This window comes from Stylophora pistillata, chromosome 6 (assembly GCF_964205215.1).
Source record: "Stylophora pistillata chromosome 6, jaStyPist1.2, whole genome shotgun sequence".
Taxonomy (NCBI): domain Eukaryota; kingdom Metazoa; phylum Cnidaria; class Anthozoa; order Scleractinia; family Pocilloporidae; genus Stylophora; species Stylophora pistillata.
In genome coordinates, this window is record NC_142524.1 from 14,672,075 (window position 1) to 14,689,179 (window position 17,105).

Genomic DNA, 17,105 nt, shown 5'->3' on the forward strand with positions numbered 1-17,105 from the left:
TCTGCAGAATGTTGCCAAGGTGAGTTTTTCATTCAGTGATTGATTATGGTCTTCAATTTCTGTTACTTTGAGGGAAAGGGGGGGGGACGAGGGAGAGAGGGCATCGATATCAGAAGGAACTATCGGTGTGTTTGGCTTTAGAAGGACGACTCAGTTAATTTCTGTATTGCTTAAAAGTTATTCTCTTTGTCTTGACAAATTAAAAAGGAGATGGAAAACAAAGCAAGTTTACTGTGAATATCCATGACAATTCCAAAGTTTATTTTGAAATTACTTCCTTTGATATCAATAAATGGATTTCCTCATTCAGTTAAAGATTATTTTCAATAATGCATAAACTTTTTATTTTCACTGTATTCAAGTTTTCCTTTTCTCGTATGAAAGGTTTCACCACAATGCAAATCCATTTTTGAATTTCTTACATTTCTTGTGGCACATGAAAATTTAAATTCTTTAAATTAAGTAATTTATTCCTAATACGACACAGTCTCTCTATGTTAACTCTTCCATTCACTGTTGTGGCAGGTTTCAAAAGGTTTAGAGAATCTGGAGAAAAATGTTACAAAGGCAAGTTTTTTTCAGTGTTTATTCATAGTTTTGTGTATGTATCCCTTTTATTTCGAGTTTCGGGCGGCGATATTAAGAAAGCAGCTATTCTGGTGTTTGGCTTTAAAACTAAACCAAGCCGATTACATCTGTATGGTTTAATAACAGTTCTTTTCTCTTTGACAGATTGAAAATAAACTGGAAAAAGTGAAATGCAATGTAAGTTTAGTTCTAAACATACGTGACAGCGCGGAAATTTCATTGATGATAGACTTTGTTTAGATGATTGCTTTAGCGATTAATGGTTTATAATCTAGCTGAACTTATCTATATTAATTTACATTAAACTGTTTCTTTCTTTATACCTGTCATTTATTCACACACTTATTGATACTGAACTTATATTCTTTCTCATGTGCAAGATTGCACAGCTATACAAATCTAATTCAAACAGAGTAAACTTTGTGCATTTCGGAGAAGTGAATTAAAACTCAGTGTAATCTCAGTACGACATAATCTAATAGCTGTACAAAGATGTTCTCGCCAACAATTTTTTTTTTTTTACCTTTTTAAGCAATGCTTTTGGTTTCTCAAAGGATAGGTAAATTCCAGACAAATCACTTTTATTCAAATTTTAAAAAATGTGAGTGAATCTACAACACTGACCGTGTCACCGAAGAGTCACTTAACCTTTCCATGCGTTTCTTGTGCATTGTCCAATACCAAAACTAGTGACGAGGTAGATCTTCTACTTGCATCAGCCCCGCTTATCTAAAAAGGGCCTAAATATTTAGTTCACCCGTGAACAGTACAATGTAGTCTGAGATCGAACTCGAATTACAATTTACCACCAATTCAAAAAGTAAAAAAGTAATCGTCATTAAGCTCTCAGTTTCTTCAACTATATCAGGGAACGACTTTCCAGAAGAGATTATAACTGTTTACAATGTCTTGCTTTCCGTTAAGTATAGGCCATCATAAATTTTCCTACCTTTACTTGCCAACAAACTACATTTAATTAACGGCATAGAACTGAGACCTATTCATGTATTTTATTTTCGGCTGTGAATCAGAGACTATTGAAACAATTGCAGTTCCCAAGAGTTTGAAAGCGCTCGTCCTTTGCTTTCTAAACGATTGATCTGTGTAGCATAGATTGTGGCCTTCCCTTATGCGGTTAAATTACAAGGATCTTCGCGCTATGTGTAAAGAGCTCCTAGAGAAACTACCAGGCCGATCCAGAAAATTCCGCGTTGGGAAGCCGACAGCGAAAGCCTCCCGCCATCCTTCGTCACAGATGCTCCTCGGTATCAGTGAAATTATTACCTGTCTTCTCGCAAACTTTCTTTTTTTGGCCAAAAAAAAATCATCTTTCTTCTTGTAAAAACAAGGGATTCTGTTTCTCTTAGATCACATGGTCACCGAGATTCAACAGTTCTAAGGGTGATATTGGACCTCCCGGACCTCCCGGGCCTCCCGGACCTCCCGGACTTCCAGGATATAATGGTACTCAGGGCCACGCAGGACCATCTGGGCCACCTGGTGTTCAGGGCCCTCGTGGACCATCAGGGTACAATGGTACTCATGGCCCACCTGGACTCGGGGCCAGTTCCTGTGTTTACCAGAATTCAGCTAGCACTGGCATGAGCCCAAGCTCGGTCTCTCGACAAGAAGTGCAAGTGACGGAGCCAAATGTAAGTTACAGATCAGCTCCCTATTGGATACAGAAGAAATAACAAATCGGTGTTATTGGCATTTTGTCTCTAAAACACCAAACCCTTGCGCCAGACAAGAAACTTTAGTGACAGGGCTAAACGTAAAATTTAGATCACCTCCCCACCCAAAGTGCCGAAAATATCGCTAACGCGGCATTAAAATTGGCAAAATATTCAAAATATTTGTGATCTTTTCACAAGTTCTTTAACAACTGCTGCAATTCCCCATTTCATTGGACAACGTGTCAATACGTATGTAACTGACACTCCGTTACAGTTTGAAATACGTACCTTTTAATCTCGACGATTCACTTGTACATAACACACAGAAAAAATACAGAATTAACAATGCGAACTTAAACCCAACGAAACAAAAATACAACGAAAGGAATACGAGAAACTACAGGAAAATACAAACGAAAGCGTAACTACTTACAAGATCTGTACGGCACTCCGGAATAACAACGACTGAATGAAAATCACAACTACGATGTTATATAGCAGATAAAAAGGCTAAAACAATAGACTAAACAAGGCTACACAATACTCAAAGGCGATTGCATGAAACAACCCTGACAAACTTAATTTACATTTTGACAGCACGAAAAAATACAAACTAATAAATACAGAACTGAACTCTCGAGACGAGAACTATTTACGCTAATTACAATTAACAAAGACGAACGACAGAAATGACAAAAAAGAAATAATAATAACTCTCGTGGCTACATAGCCCCCCTAATGAACCACTAAAGTCCACACTTCATTACTTAACGTAACTATTGTAGGACGCGAGAGTAAGTTTATCCTTTTACAGTATGGATTTTCAATTCCATTGCATTCTTCTTAACAACAGGTTCAGTTTCTCTTTTTAAGCTTTGTTTTCTCCCTCTAAGAAACACAGTTTAGTCACTGGTCTTGTAAGAATTGTGGTAGCTGTTTGCACCTTGGCTGAGCGGACTTTCCCGTCTTTTCCCGTGAAAACTTCGGTTACTCGGCCTAACGGCCATCTTCCTCTATGAATGTTGTCATCTGCAATTAGTACCAGGTCTCCGTTCGCTAAGCAACGGCGGAGTTTGGTCCATTTTGCTCTCTCTTGGAGGGTTGGCAAATACTCCTTCAACCAGCGCTTCCAAAACAAATTGGCCATGTACTGGACTTGACGCCAGCGTCGCTTGCTGTACATTTCTTCTTTGTTGAAGACTCCAGGAGGCAAATTTGGGTTGGCTCTTAACAAGAGGAGATGGTTTGGCGTAAGAGGCTCCAGGTCCTTCGGGTCACTACTGACTGGAGTCAAAGGTCTGCCTTTTAAGATCCCTTCAACTTCACTCATCAAGGTTCGGAGCATTTCTTCAGAGACGAGTTGTTGTCCTAGCAGTGCTCTCAGGATCTTGCGCACAGATCTGATCGTACGCTCCCAGGCCCCACCCATGTGTGAGGCTGTAGGGGGATTGAATTTCCATCTAATATTCTTCTGACGAAGAAAACTGTGGATTGATTCTTGATTTAAATCATTCAATGACTCGCGTAACTCTCTTTCCCCTGCTTGGAAGTTCGTCCCATTGTCACTGTATACGGTAACTGGACATCCTCGTAAGTTAATGAATCTTCGTAACGCATTAACGAATGAATCAGTGTCAAGCGAGTTCACGACCTCTATATGAACGGCTCTGACGACCAGGCAAGTAAACAAACACCCGAAACGTTTCACGTTCGAGCGACCTTGGCGTACATAAAAGGGACCAAAGTAATCCACGCCTACGTATGTGAATGGTGGGTCTCCTGACATTAGTCTTTCCCTTGGTAGGTCGGCCATCAACTGCTCTCCACGAACTGCACCAAGTTTCTTACACTGGAAACAGCCACTAATCACTCGACGCACTGCTGAACGCCCCTTGATTATCCAATAGAATTGTCGTAAGCTGGACAGTACGTATTCTTGACCGAGGTGGCCAACCTTTTTGTGGTGCTGAGAAATGATCATATCCGTTACCTGATGACGATACGGCAGAATAATTGGATGTTTTGCGTCATAGTTGATTAAGGCATTTTCCAGTCTTCCTCCAACTCTTAGAATTCCAGTGTCATCCAACAATGGATGAAGTTTGCGCATGTGAGCTGGTATCTTAAGATTCTTTAACTCGGAGGTAACTCCACGTGAAGGTTTCGATGAACTGATTGTCTGTATGGCTTGAATGACTTCCGGAAATGAAAGTTTTTGTACATGCTTGATAACTTCCCGTTCTGCGTTCTGTAATTCTTCCACGGACAGGAACTGGGATCCCTCTTTCAAACTGCTTTCAGGTGTGGAGTTAATGGATCTGCTACTGTGTCTTTCGATGAGCCACGTTCTGAACCTCAATAGCCAGGCCACAGCTCTTCGTAATCTGTCCCAAGATGAGTAATACTCTATCAACCTGGAGAGAACTTCGCTTCGATGACAAGTCAACGACTGGCTGTGAGAATGAGTTTCACGCTTGATTTCTGGATCATCATCTGAAGGTCCTGATCGGTGAATTGTAGGATCACACGGCCAGAACTCTTCTTTTTTCTTCAGAAACTCGGGACCACTCAGCCATTTACTGCTTGTACTCATTTCTTCCACCGTAAGACCTCTGGATACTTCGTCTGCTGGGTTGTCTTCGGAGCTAACATATCTCCACTGATGAGGTGCTGAATTTTCATGTATAACTGACAGCCGATTTGCAACAAACGTATGGCAACGCTTTGACTGATTTCTGATGTACTGCAACACGCAGGTGGAGTCCGACCAAAATGTCGATTGGCTAATCGGAATATCCAGCTCTTCTCTAACGGCCTGATCTAACTGAATGGCTAAGACTGCAGCTGACAGTTCCAACCTTGGCACAGTCATAGGTCTCAAGTGAGCAAGGCGAGACTTCCCCATGAGAAACGCACAATGGATTCTTTCCTCGACATCCTCCAATCTGAGATAGGAGACTGCTCCATATGCGATTTGCGACGCGTCGGCAAAGTTGTGTAACTCAGCCATCTTCAAGTCTCCAAAGCAGGTTGGCTTAACGCATCTGTCTACTGTTATCCGAGAGAGACCGACCAACTGAGCCTTCCACTTCTCCCACCTTTCACCATCATTAGTGCTGATTGGATCATCCCATCCAAGTTTCTGCTTACAGAGCTCTTGTAACAATTTCTTAGCCGGGAGGATGATTGGCGCAACGAAACCAAGTGGATCATAAACGGAACTTGACAGGGAAAGTATACCGCGACGGGTGTTCGGTCTGTCTTTAAGAGCAACCTTAAATAGGAACTTGTCGCTCTCCATGTCCCAGTGGAGCCCCAACGTGCGTTGCATCGGTTGCTTGTCTTTGTCTAGGTCAAGGTCTAGTACCGGTTGATCTCTCTCAGATTGAGGGACTGTACTCAGAACTTCCAAACTGCTGCACCACCACTTTGTGAGTCGAAATCCGCCTTTGGAGAGCATTTCTCGGAGCTGATACACAACTTCGATAGCATTTTCAGCTGACTTTACCGATTTTAGGCAGTCATCAACATAGAAATTCCTTCTGACAGTCTTAACTATCTCTTCTGAGAATTCACCTTTGTTGTCTTCTGCTGTCTTTCTTAGCGCGAAGCTAGAACAACTTGGAGACGAGGTCGCGCCAAACAAATGGACCTCCATACGATGATCAACTGGTTCTTGGGTCAGATCTCCATCTGGCCACCAGAGGAATCTGAATGCATCTCGGTCACCTGGCACTACTCTGACCTGATGGAACATACATTCAATATCAGCAGACAACGCGACTTGTTCTTCCCGAAATCTCATTAGCACACCAACGATAGAATTTGTCAAATCTGGTCCAGTAAGGAGCTGATCGTTTAGAGACGTTCCTTTATGTTTTGCAGCGCAATCAAAAACCACTCGAGTCTTTCCAGGTTTGTTCAGCACTGGGTGGTGGGGTAGATACCAAATCGGCTTGTTCTTTACATGAATTTCATTAAGTGGCACTCGTGAAGCGTGACCTTTGGTAAGATACTGTTCCATGGTGGTCTTGTAATTTTTCAGAAGCTCACCATCTTGCATGAACCTGCCTTTTAGCGCTAGTAGCCTCTTTTCTGCCATGCAGCGATTATAAGGCAAGACTGGTGGGTAGTTTCTCCAAGGAAGCGCAATTTGGTAATGACCATGCTCAAGTTTCACAGATTGTTCCATAACTTCAAGGGCTCTCTTGTCTTCCACTGACATGCCAAGCTTGGATTGGGGAACAACTCCATAATTCTCCACTTCCCAGAACCTTTCTAGCTGGTGCATAAGACAATCATTCTTTTCTCCCACGGCCTCCGCTGATCCAACAAAATTAACGTTAAGATGGCATTCTCCGCCAACGTTCTTATGCATAGGGCCCATGAGTGTCCAGCCAAGTGGCGTGCGTATGGCGTATGGCTCTCCCTTGTTACCACGTCTCTCCTCCAACACCCAAAAGGCATCAGGGACGTTGGTGCCTATAATCAATCGAACTTCCTTCTCACTAGTACTTGGCAGCTTGATGTCTCTAAGGTGTGGCCACTGCTTTAGATCTTGTTCTGATGGAATACTGCGGCCTGAGGCATTCAATTTATCAACTGTCCAAAGTCTAACAACGTCAACTCTGTCACTTCCATCAAGTGGCTCAACAACTAGGCTTAATTCGTGACCAACTCTTGGGCTATCCTCTTTCTCTTGAGTTGTCAAATAAAACGTTTTCTGGCGTCCATGCACTCCAAGATCCATGGCTAACTTCTTGTCACACAAGGAGATGTCTGATCCACCGTCTAGAAGGGCATAGGTTTCTATGGTCTTGTTGGCGTCATCATGACTTCGCACCTTTACAGGAACTACTCTCAGGCACACCTTTCCTTCTCCAGCTGAGGTACTATTAGTCTGTCCACTTTGAAACGGGGCACCGCCTTCAGCTTGAGTTCCTTTATCAGCCACTCTGTCGCTACCTTGCACTGCTGGTGGTGGAGATGGTGGATGAAGTAAGGTGTAATGTCTCCTCTTACATCCTGGGACTTCACAAGCACCCTTTGCTAAACATCCAACTCCTATGTGGCCATATTTAAAGCAATTGAAACAGAGCTGAGCTTTCTTCATTATCTCCAGGCGTTCTTCGAAGCTCTTGTCCTTGAAACATCTGCACCTCGCTAACGAATGATCACCATTGCACGATGGACACTTCATGAAAGAAGCTGGCTTGCAAAAAGGGGGTAGACTCTGTCTGCCACCGGATTTGGTCTCTTGAGTGTTAAATGTGCTGACGCGTTCTCCAGTTAATGTAGCACTCCTCGACTTAGGTTTTCGCCTTTCATTTTCCGATCTGTCGCGCGCGATGTCCACCACACAACCGAACACGGGGTTATTTGCTACTCTAGCTTTGACTTTAACAAATTCAGCGATGTGACTGATGTTCGTTCTTTGGCCCGTTTGCTGGATTTGGTCTGCAACTTCAACAAACTTGGTGCGGAGATGATATGGTAATCTCTGAACAATTCTTCTTAGGTTGTCTGCACTGTTTATTTCATCTAGATATCCAATGGATTCTAACGTATGTTCACAGTCCTTCAATTTGTCTGCAAAGGCAAGCAATCCCGCGCGATCCCCTGGTTTCAGAGGGGGTCCTTCTGTTAACCTGGTTACGTACTTTGAGGCAATTGTGAAGGGGTGACCAAAACGTTCTTGAAGCAGTTCTCTTGCTCTTTGATATCCAAGGGATGGATCCATTACTAAGCAACATCTGATGGTATCGTTTGCTGCTCCAGAAGTGTACTGAAGAAGGTACATGAGTTTCTCGCTTTCACTGGCTGCATTGTTCACGATACTGGTTTCAAATGATTTGATAAAGTTCCAGTATTCGAGAGGATCACCATCAAACACTGTCAATTTCTTTTTAGGCAACGCAAATCCTTGCTTCATAGCTAAAGCCACACTATCCATAACTCCTCCACGCAAAACAGAACCTGTCGACTCTGGATGTGCAAAGGCGGCTGTAGGTCCGGCTGACCAACTCTTATACTCCTGCGCATTAGATTTCAGCCGCAACGGAAGGTCTTGAGAACCAACGTTGCGTTCAACACGAGAATTAGAATATTCCTGATCAGGCGCATGTGCAGCTCCTACATCAACTCCTTCCCTAGACGGCTTCAGATTTTCAAAAACGTTCGGTAACTTGGCTAAATCAACTAGCTCCTCATCCTGAAGTAACTTTATTTGAAGTTCAGTTTTCCTAATTTCAAACTGCACATCCAAAAGCTCTAACTCTAGCTTCGTTTCTTCTTCCTGACGTAGTAATTCTTGCCTTTTCTTCAGCTGGTACAACTTCAATTGCGCTATTGCCTGATTCGCTTTAAGCTGTCTGATAGATAGTCTAGATGAATGCGAACTTTGCGAAGAATTAGCGGTACTTACACAGTCTTCAACTGGTATCTCATTTTCCTCGCGTGTTCCAGCGTTTAATCCCACTTCCTGGATCCATCGCTCTATTCCCGAAACAAAATCCATTTTTCGACGGAAATGTTCCTTGAAATAACGTGCTTCGCTTCCCCACACTTCCATATCTCCATCCAAAGTTGAGATGTATTCGTAGTGCACCTGTTCGAAGCGAGAAAAAGCTTCATCAATCTCCAGTAACTTCTGTTTAACTTCATCGACATTTTTTGGATCACTCAGCAGAACTTCCGTAGCACGGTACAACATCGTTACTCTGGATAAACACCCTGACCTCGAATTCTTCTTTCGCACACTTTCGAGGGCTTCTTCTGAGTGAGCTCGGCGTCTTCTCCGACCTTCAATTCCGGACAACATGTCATCCACTACAGATCTTTGAATGCATGTAACTGACACTCCGTTACAGTTTGAAATACGTACCTTTTAATCTCGACGATTCACTTGTACATAACACACAGAAAAAATACAGAATTAACAATGCGAACTTAAACCCAACGAAACAAAAATACAACGAAAGGAATACGAGAAACTACAGGAAAATACAAACGAAAGCGTAACTACTTACAAGATCTGTACGGCACTCCGGAATAACAACGACTGAATGAAAATCACAACTACGATGTTATATAGCAGATAAAAAGGCTAAAACAATAGACTAAACAAGGCTACACAATACTCAAAGGCGATTGCATGAAACAACGCTGACAAACTTAATTTACATTTTGACAGCACGAAAAAATACAAACTAATAAATACAGAACTGAACTATCGAGACGAGAACTATTTACGCTAATTACAATTAACAAAGACGAACGACAGAAATGACAAAAAAAAAAATAATAATAACTCTCGTGGCTACAACGTAGTTAAACGTGATCTATTTTTGTCTGTGGGAACCCGATCAAATGCTAAGTCGAACGATTGTGGACTGTGGCAGGAAATTGAAGGTAAGCCACAAATCGATTACGGACACACTCGCATGGGGGGGGGGGAGTGGGGACAAAAATAACTTCTTTGGGTTTCTGAATATTGTGACTGAATGATAACATCGTTTCGAGACGGAGGGGTCGAAAGAAGAATTTTGCGCATTTATACCATCAGCTACCCTTGCATTATAAAATGTTACATATTTGTGCATTTACTGTGAGGGAATTTACCTATTTACAAACAGGAAAAAATGTTTAATCAGTCCTACGCATATCAAACTCTGACTTCATTTATCTTCATCATAAATCATCATCATTTTGTCAGTATTATTACCTTTTTTGTTTTCGGCAGAATGGGACGTTTATTGGTGTAAACTGTGATACAAATGACGCAAAAATTGTTCAATTATCAAGCATAATCTCAGGTGGCAAGAGAAACTACAAGTGCCTTTGCGTCGGTACCCTTTCAAGTGGAGAACCAAAGATGCATTGCTATATCCACTACTGGAACTGTCACTTGTAAGGGAAAAAACATAAAGTCATTTGTTTAACGAGAGTCTTCTCTCTGTAGAGAAATTAGTAGAGACTGGAACTAGCTGTATAACATATTAACAATTGCCCTCTATATCATATTTTTGTCGTTGGCGCGGTCATATTTTCAAATGTGTCCAGTCGTAGTAAGGGGCAATATCAAGTCATATTTGCAATCGATATACTGAAAGCTTATTCTAGACTTATCCTGCAGCCATTCAGGATGGCAACATTAAACGAAGTGTAATCATATTGTTTTAGCTAATAACTAATTCTTATACTTTGTGGGAGAATTGATATCTTCCGAAATTTCTCGGGACTTATCGTTAAACCCTCCACATACATAAAAAAGGAAATGTTTTTCAAAGGAATTTTCTGTTCGAAGTTTACCGTTCAACGGCGATTTTTTGTAGTTGCTCACAGTCCTCTCCTGGTCGATTCCAAGATCGGATGTATGTTGTTACTGTTTACCTGTAACTAGAGGAAAGAAATTTTCGTATACTGAAATGAAGAAACAGTATTTTTATCATCTTATAACAGGATCAACCCGGGAAGTTATATAAAGGGAAAATGCAACTGCTACTTCTAGATCTCGCTTGTTACATTTATCGCAAATAAAAGATACCTGCAATATGCGTAACATGCTCATTTGATACTCTCTGTGTTCCGGTACCTTTAATTTACGGTTTCATCGTCGTAAGAAGAAAGTCGTATCAACTTAAGGTCTAAACAATCATCCGCCAAAGTGTGTTTTCATGAGCACAAATGTACAAATGTACATTTGATCAGAAAGCTATCGGGCCAAAGCGATTTGCCAGAGATTATTTGAAACGGGTTTTTCAGTCTTCTGCCCGATCCCTTAGTCAAAAAAATATGACATTCCAGCAAATTAGACATATTCGTGGGACACTGCCTAAAGGTCTGCTAGCCCATCTCGTATTTATGCCCAACAGATATTTATTTTTTGAGATGTTAGTTCGATGAACCAACATTAATGACTCAGCAACAATTCCTAAATTTGCCAACATATAATTGCCCTTGCACTCTGAACCGACCAGGACAAGAGCTGATGGGGTCACTGCATTCGAAATCCGTTACCAGTTTAAAGGATAAAACGCGGCTGTTTGAACAAATTGTGTTTTAAGGGAGGCATTCCAACCACAGGCAGCCCAAGCTCACTACCAGAAAAGCGGACATGACTCTTACCGTGTTGCGTAACGTTTCATATTTATAAAGGTTTGTATGGGATGTTATCGGTTTGCCTTAAAAGAGAGAAAAAAATGTCTTGTTTTGAAATAAAATGGGCTTACCTTATTGCCTTGTTGTTTTCTTTGTTGATTCCGAGCGTCTCAGGCCATTTTGAAGCGTTTTCGGTGAGTTAGCGCTATGTTGGTCTTCAACTGCTAAAAGAAAGACAAGGCCGGAAACCTATTTTAGAAGCGTCCGTCGCCCGAAGCGAATAATTCCGCCAAAAAATTACCACCAGTCTTGATTCCTCCAGAAAATCAAAGCAGAGATGTTGCAGTTCCATTTTCCATTCACTCGATTCACAATTCCTCCCACAGATCTTTCACTAGCGATGCTTTTATCTCCAGATCGATCGGCTTTCCAATTTCGAATTCGGCTGCTTGAAACGTTCGCGGCCCGTTCGCCGATCGCACAGTATGTTGGGTAACAAAAATAAGCCCGGCGAGGGTAGCCAGCGCCCTACAGTCCAAAAACAAACCCGTTAGCTCCCCTGGTCCCCTCGAGAGGTTTTGTCACGACCGCATCGTTTTGATCGACCAATCAACATCGAATGGAAATGTGTTTACTAATTTATTGTTTTTGGACTGCAGGCCGCTGGCTACCCTCCCCGGGCTTATTTTTGTTACCCAACATATTGTGCGATCGGCGAACGGGTTTATGTTAATTAATTCGACATAAACCTGTAAGATGATAAATCAAACAACAAACATATGAAATACATATATATGAACTGCGTTTATGAAACGTATATGTGCACGATCCTTCGCAGTAAAGCACTATTTAAGCAATAGTGAAAATCAGACCTACTGTGCGATCGGCGAACGGGTACATCAAATTAATTCGACATAAACCCGTAAGATGATAAATCAAACAAAAAACATATGAAATACATATATATGAACTGCGGTTATGAAATGTATATGTGCACGATCCTTCGCAGTAAAGCGAAGGGGTTTATGTCGAATTAATTTGATGGCCTGCTCCCAGTTGGCTTGTTAGCTCAATTGGTAGAGCGCTGCACTAGTATCGCAGAGGTCAGTGGTTCGAATCCCGTACAGGCCTGAATTTTTTTCAGGTCTGATTTTCACTATTGCTTAAATAGTGCTTTACTGCGAAGGATCGTGCACATATACGTTTCATAACCGCAGTTCATATATATGTATTTCATATGTTTGTTGTTTGATTTATCATCTTACGGGTTTATGTCGAATTAATTTGATGGCCTGCTCCCAGTTGGCTTGTTAGCTCAATTGGTAGAGCGCTGCACTAGTATCGCAGAGGTCAGTGGTTCGAATCCCGTACAGGCCTGAATTTTTTTCACGAAAGAAATTTACGCGAAAGAAATTTGATGGCTATTACACCCAATACATATAAAAAGTCACACACCGTTCACGGTAGACCCACACAAAAACTTGTGGAGCGTTTTGGGAACGGGTGGGTCCGCGAACTTTACGAGAGATCAATTTACGAGGGATACTTAACCAGTGAACCTTCTATCGAGGAATATCAAGCGAAACCTGCTATATTAAACAAGCTATCTCATTTTATGTTTACATGTAAACACAACCGTGTATTTAGACGTGATCGAGAACCCAGTAAAACACCAGAAGCTACTCTGAAACGTCTCAGAAGAAGGGCAGAAATCTGAAGGAATTTGGTTATAAGCATATTCGTCTAAGCGTATCGAAGTCCTTTGGGCTACGTCGCTATGTGAAGGTTAGAAGAGTTACAAAGAATGTTCGTAAGCGCATTACGAAAAGGGTAAGATTAAATAGTTCCACAACATGAGAAGAAGTATTTGTTGAATTGTTCTGTGAGGTTATATCAAATGATAATTAAATTGAAGTATAGAGCAAATCGGTATTTATCAATGTTTTCTTGTAATAGACCCATGTGTCTTTAGAAGAGTCAGACACACGCATCAAACTATTGTAAATTTCAACTGAGTTCAGATACAGAGAAAAACCCTCGTCCTACTCCAATGTACATTGACCCTAGCAAAACAAAAACGGCACCATATAGCCAAGCTATTTTTTAGAGAGATTTATTAATATTTTAAGTGTCAAATCTAGTCTAAACCCAAAAACATGGCTTTGACGTATTTAAGATCAGTACTTCAACAGTTATCGTCGTTTTCCCCGGCTTTATTGAGTCCACTCCTGTGGCGTCGCTTCACTGAGCACGGTATCACTCGCATAAAATCCACACGTCAGGGCTGCCGTGGCGGTCGCAGAAAGCGAGGTAACAGTGTATCGTGCCTAGGAACTGCAAGACAATTCCGTGCCAACGTCTCTCCAACTTCAAATGAAGATGATTCGATGGGTTCTGACCAAATTGCTGCACTGGATCACGAATCTAGTAATTTGCATAACCGCTCGTCGAGCTTATTAAATATTCAAGGTAACACCTTTCAAACCAACAAAACAAACAACCCTTCCGTTCCACCGGTGTTGCCCGAGAATGGAACAAACACTTCAAACTCTCGGACTGACGACAATACGTTTCCAGTCATCACGGATCGTCCTATTGAATCGCGTAGCATGTTTGGTATGAGCTTGATGCTTGCAAACACAATGTCTCTGGCGCCCAAGATCGACGAAGTTCGTTCTACCATCTTGGACTACAAACCAAATTTAGGGTTCATTACCGAAACGTGGCTGAGGGACACCATCAGCGGAAACCACCTCCACATTCCCGGTTACTCGTTTATTTCTAGAAACCGCACCACGGACATTCACGGAGGGATTGGGCTCTATATAGTGGACTCGATCAGGTATAGATCTCTTAATTACTTACAAGACCCTGAGTACGAAGTTCTTTGGGCGTGGTTAAGACCAAAAAGACTACCGCGCGGGACACCCTGCGTCATCACGGCCACGATACACCATCCGTTCTTCAACGACAGCGCCAGAGACAATGCTTTGTCGGACTATCTATCAGCATCCTTGACTACTGTTGAGGGAGTATTCCCAGGTTGCGGGATTCTACTCTGCGGCGATTTCAATCGGCTAAAGTTGAATCGTTTAGCTGCACAATTCGGAATGCGGCAATTGGTCAACAAGGCCACTAGGGCTGATCAGATCCTGGACTTGGTCTTCACCGACCAACCAGATTTGTACGATAAAAATTCCGTTCAAATTTTACCTCCGTTTCGTTTATCGGATCACAATGTTGTCTTCGTGCACCCAACAACTCGCGCTCCAAGGGAAGGCCCAAGTAGAAGATCCTCTCCAAGTGGGACACTCGGGCCAGTCGCATGTCCGAGCTTGGGCGTTTCCTCGCGTCTATCGACTGGTCAGTGGTTAGCGAAGCATCTAACTGCGAGGCTAAATTGGCACTGTTTACGGATTTCATCAAAATTGGTCTCGACCACTTAATGCTGGTTATACATGTCAGACTTCACCTGAATGATCTCCCGTGGGTTACTGAGCGTTTCAAGAACCTCATTAAGCTCTGTCAACATGCCTTCCACAATGAAGACATGGATCAATACCGGTGATATCGAAATGACGTCAACCGCACGCGTAAGTCACTTCGCAGTAAATACTATGCAAGATAAGTGAATAATTTAAAGAACATCAAGCCCTCGCAGTGGTGGAGCGCAGTTAAACGAATCACCGGCATGAATCCTGCGTCATCTCCTGAAAGTCTCATTTTCAACCTTCAGCTCGGGGACAGTTTCGATCGCCTAAGTGACGTTGACCTAGCTAACGCCATCAACGCTGTGTTCTTAGAACCCATGAAGCATTACCAACCCCTATACGCTGTCCCTACTGTAGTGGAGGACTCCGATATGCCTTTAATTAAGTAAAATTGATGTCCTACACACACTAACCAATCTAAACCCGAGGAAGGCAGCTGGACCTGATGACATCGGTAACTGGCTTTTGAGGGAATATGCAGTGATTCTCGCACAGCCTATTACATCTATACTGACCGCGAGCTTTAGAGAACAAAGGCTTCCCGCCTCTTGGAAGCTTGCGGACGTGGTACCTCTCCCTAATTAAAAACCCGTGGTAGATGCTACTAAGCACCTGCGTCCTATCTCCTTGACGCCCGCTATCTCTAAGGTTGCGGAAGATTTTGTGGTACTCAGATACGTCAGTTCAGCGGTGTTGCAGATCATAGATCCGAACCAATATGGCGGTATTCCAAGATCCTCCACCTTGTACGCTCTGATTTCCATGGTACATAACTGGTCACAAGCCACTGACTCCCCAAGCGCAGCTGTTAGAGTGGTATTTTTTGACTATCGTAAGGCTTTTGATCTTATTGATCACAATTTGCTGGCCAGAAAGATCGAAGCTTTGGACATGCCACGATGGGTTCGCGTCAGGGTGCTGGATTTTCTGTCAGACAGGAAACAACGTGTCAGGTTGTCATCAGACTGCAGGTCAGAGTGGGGCTCAGTCCCCGGCGGGGTACCGCAGGGAACCAAGCTTGGTCCCTGGTTGTTCTTATTAATGATCAACGATCTTGAGGTCGACGCGCTCACTTGGAAGTATGTAGACGACACGACTATCGCCCAAACGATACCGCGAGGTTTGACCAGTGATGTACAAAGCGCAGTTTCCGCTGTTGAGGCGTGGTCGATCGAAAATAGGATGGAACAGAACGCGGATAAATGCAAGGAGATGCGCATTGACTTTAAAAAGAACACACAATTTTCCACCAATTGTGATTAATGGCAAGGAACTATCAGTATCAAACAGTGTTAAAATCCTAGGAGTCACTATTAGCTCAGATTTAAAGTGGAACGAACATATCTAAGAGTGCATTTAGAAAGCGAACAAGTGCCTTGATTTTATTGTTCTTCTAAAGAGCGCCAACGTTCCACTGAGCGACATTATAAATTTTTATTGCACCGTAATAAGATCTGTTTTAGAGTACTGTGCGCCAGTTTTCCATCGCGCGCTCCCACAGTATCTTAGTGACGACATTGAACGAGTGCAAAAGAGGGCGCTCTCCATCATTTGTCCTTATGCGTCATATTTCGAATGTTTGGCCAGATTCGACCTAGCAACCTTGCACGCGAGACGCGTGGCTCTGTGAAGCAAGCTTTTCGAGTCTATTACGTCATGCCCGGATCACAAACTCGTGCCTGTCTTACCTCCTAAGAGAGAACACAGATATAATCTAAGACAGTCCAGGGCTTATGCCATGCCCCGTACACATACAAATCGTTTTAAGAACACTTTTATTCCAAGTATGTGTACATAATTTTTTTTTTAAGACTAGTTTGTACATAGTCATATATAGAGATTTTTTCGCATTTATGGTTTTATGATAATTTCAATTTGTATTTGGAACTCATTTATTCCTAGTTCTATGTAATTGTACGCAATTCAGTCTACGGACTGCCATGCTCGATATTCTAATAAACTATCTATCTATCTATCTATCTATCTAAGCTAATGAGTTGGTATTTGGACAAAATTCAGGACAACAATATGTTGTAATGAGTTTATGCTCTTTGATTTATAATAACAAACAAGGAATCAATTCTGTTCATGATCTCGCGTTGATACTGAATATTGGTAATCAATTGAATTCACCTTGAAGTTTGTCTCAGTTAACCAGACAATCATTTTTAATGCAGACAGAATTGCCCACACTTTTAAATGGGTTCGAGACTGACTATGAACTTTAATACAGTGAGAGCTACACTGGTAC

The 17,105-nt window shown here is 42.2% G+C and overlaps 2 protein-coding genes and 1 pseudogene across 2 annotated transcripts in view; 1 reads left to right on the plus strand and 2 right to left on the minus strand.

Moving 5' to 3' along the window:
• The window catches only part of LOC111340692 (uncharacterized), an 18,367-nt gene extending 7,548 nt beyond the window's left edge, over positions 1–10,819 (plus strand). Inside the window, exons 8-12 of the mRNA XM_022947578.2 lie at positions 1–19; positions 526–567; positions 733–765; positions 1,956–2,240; positions 10,006–10,819. The exon at positions 1–19 is cut by the window's left edge and continues 14 nt beyond it. Coding sequence (XP_022803313.2) covers positions 1–19; positions 526–567; positions 733–765; positions 1,956–2,240; positions 10,006–10,176 — 550 coding nt within the window. The 3' untranslated portion in view covers positions 10,177–10,819. The remainder of the gene's footprint in view (positions 20–525; positions 568–732; positions 766–1,955; positions 2,241–10,005) is intronic.
• Positions 3,133–7,136, minus strand: LOC148728407 (uncharacterized). The gene has a single exon (XM_088762951.1). The coding sequence runs from the start codon at positions 7,012–7,014 to the stop codon at positions 3,133–3,135; it is 3,882 nt and encodes a 1,293-aa protein (XP_088619077.1). The 5' UTR covers positions 7,015–7,136.
• On the minus strand, positions 7,125–8,945 carry LOC148728408 (uncharacterized; annotated as a pseudogene).
• Positions 10,820–17,105: the final 6,286 nt, after the last annotated feature.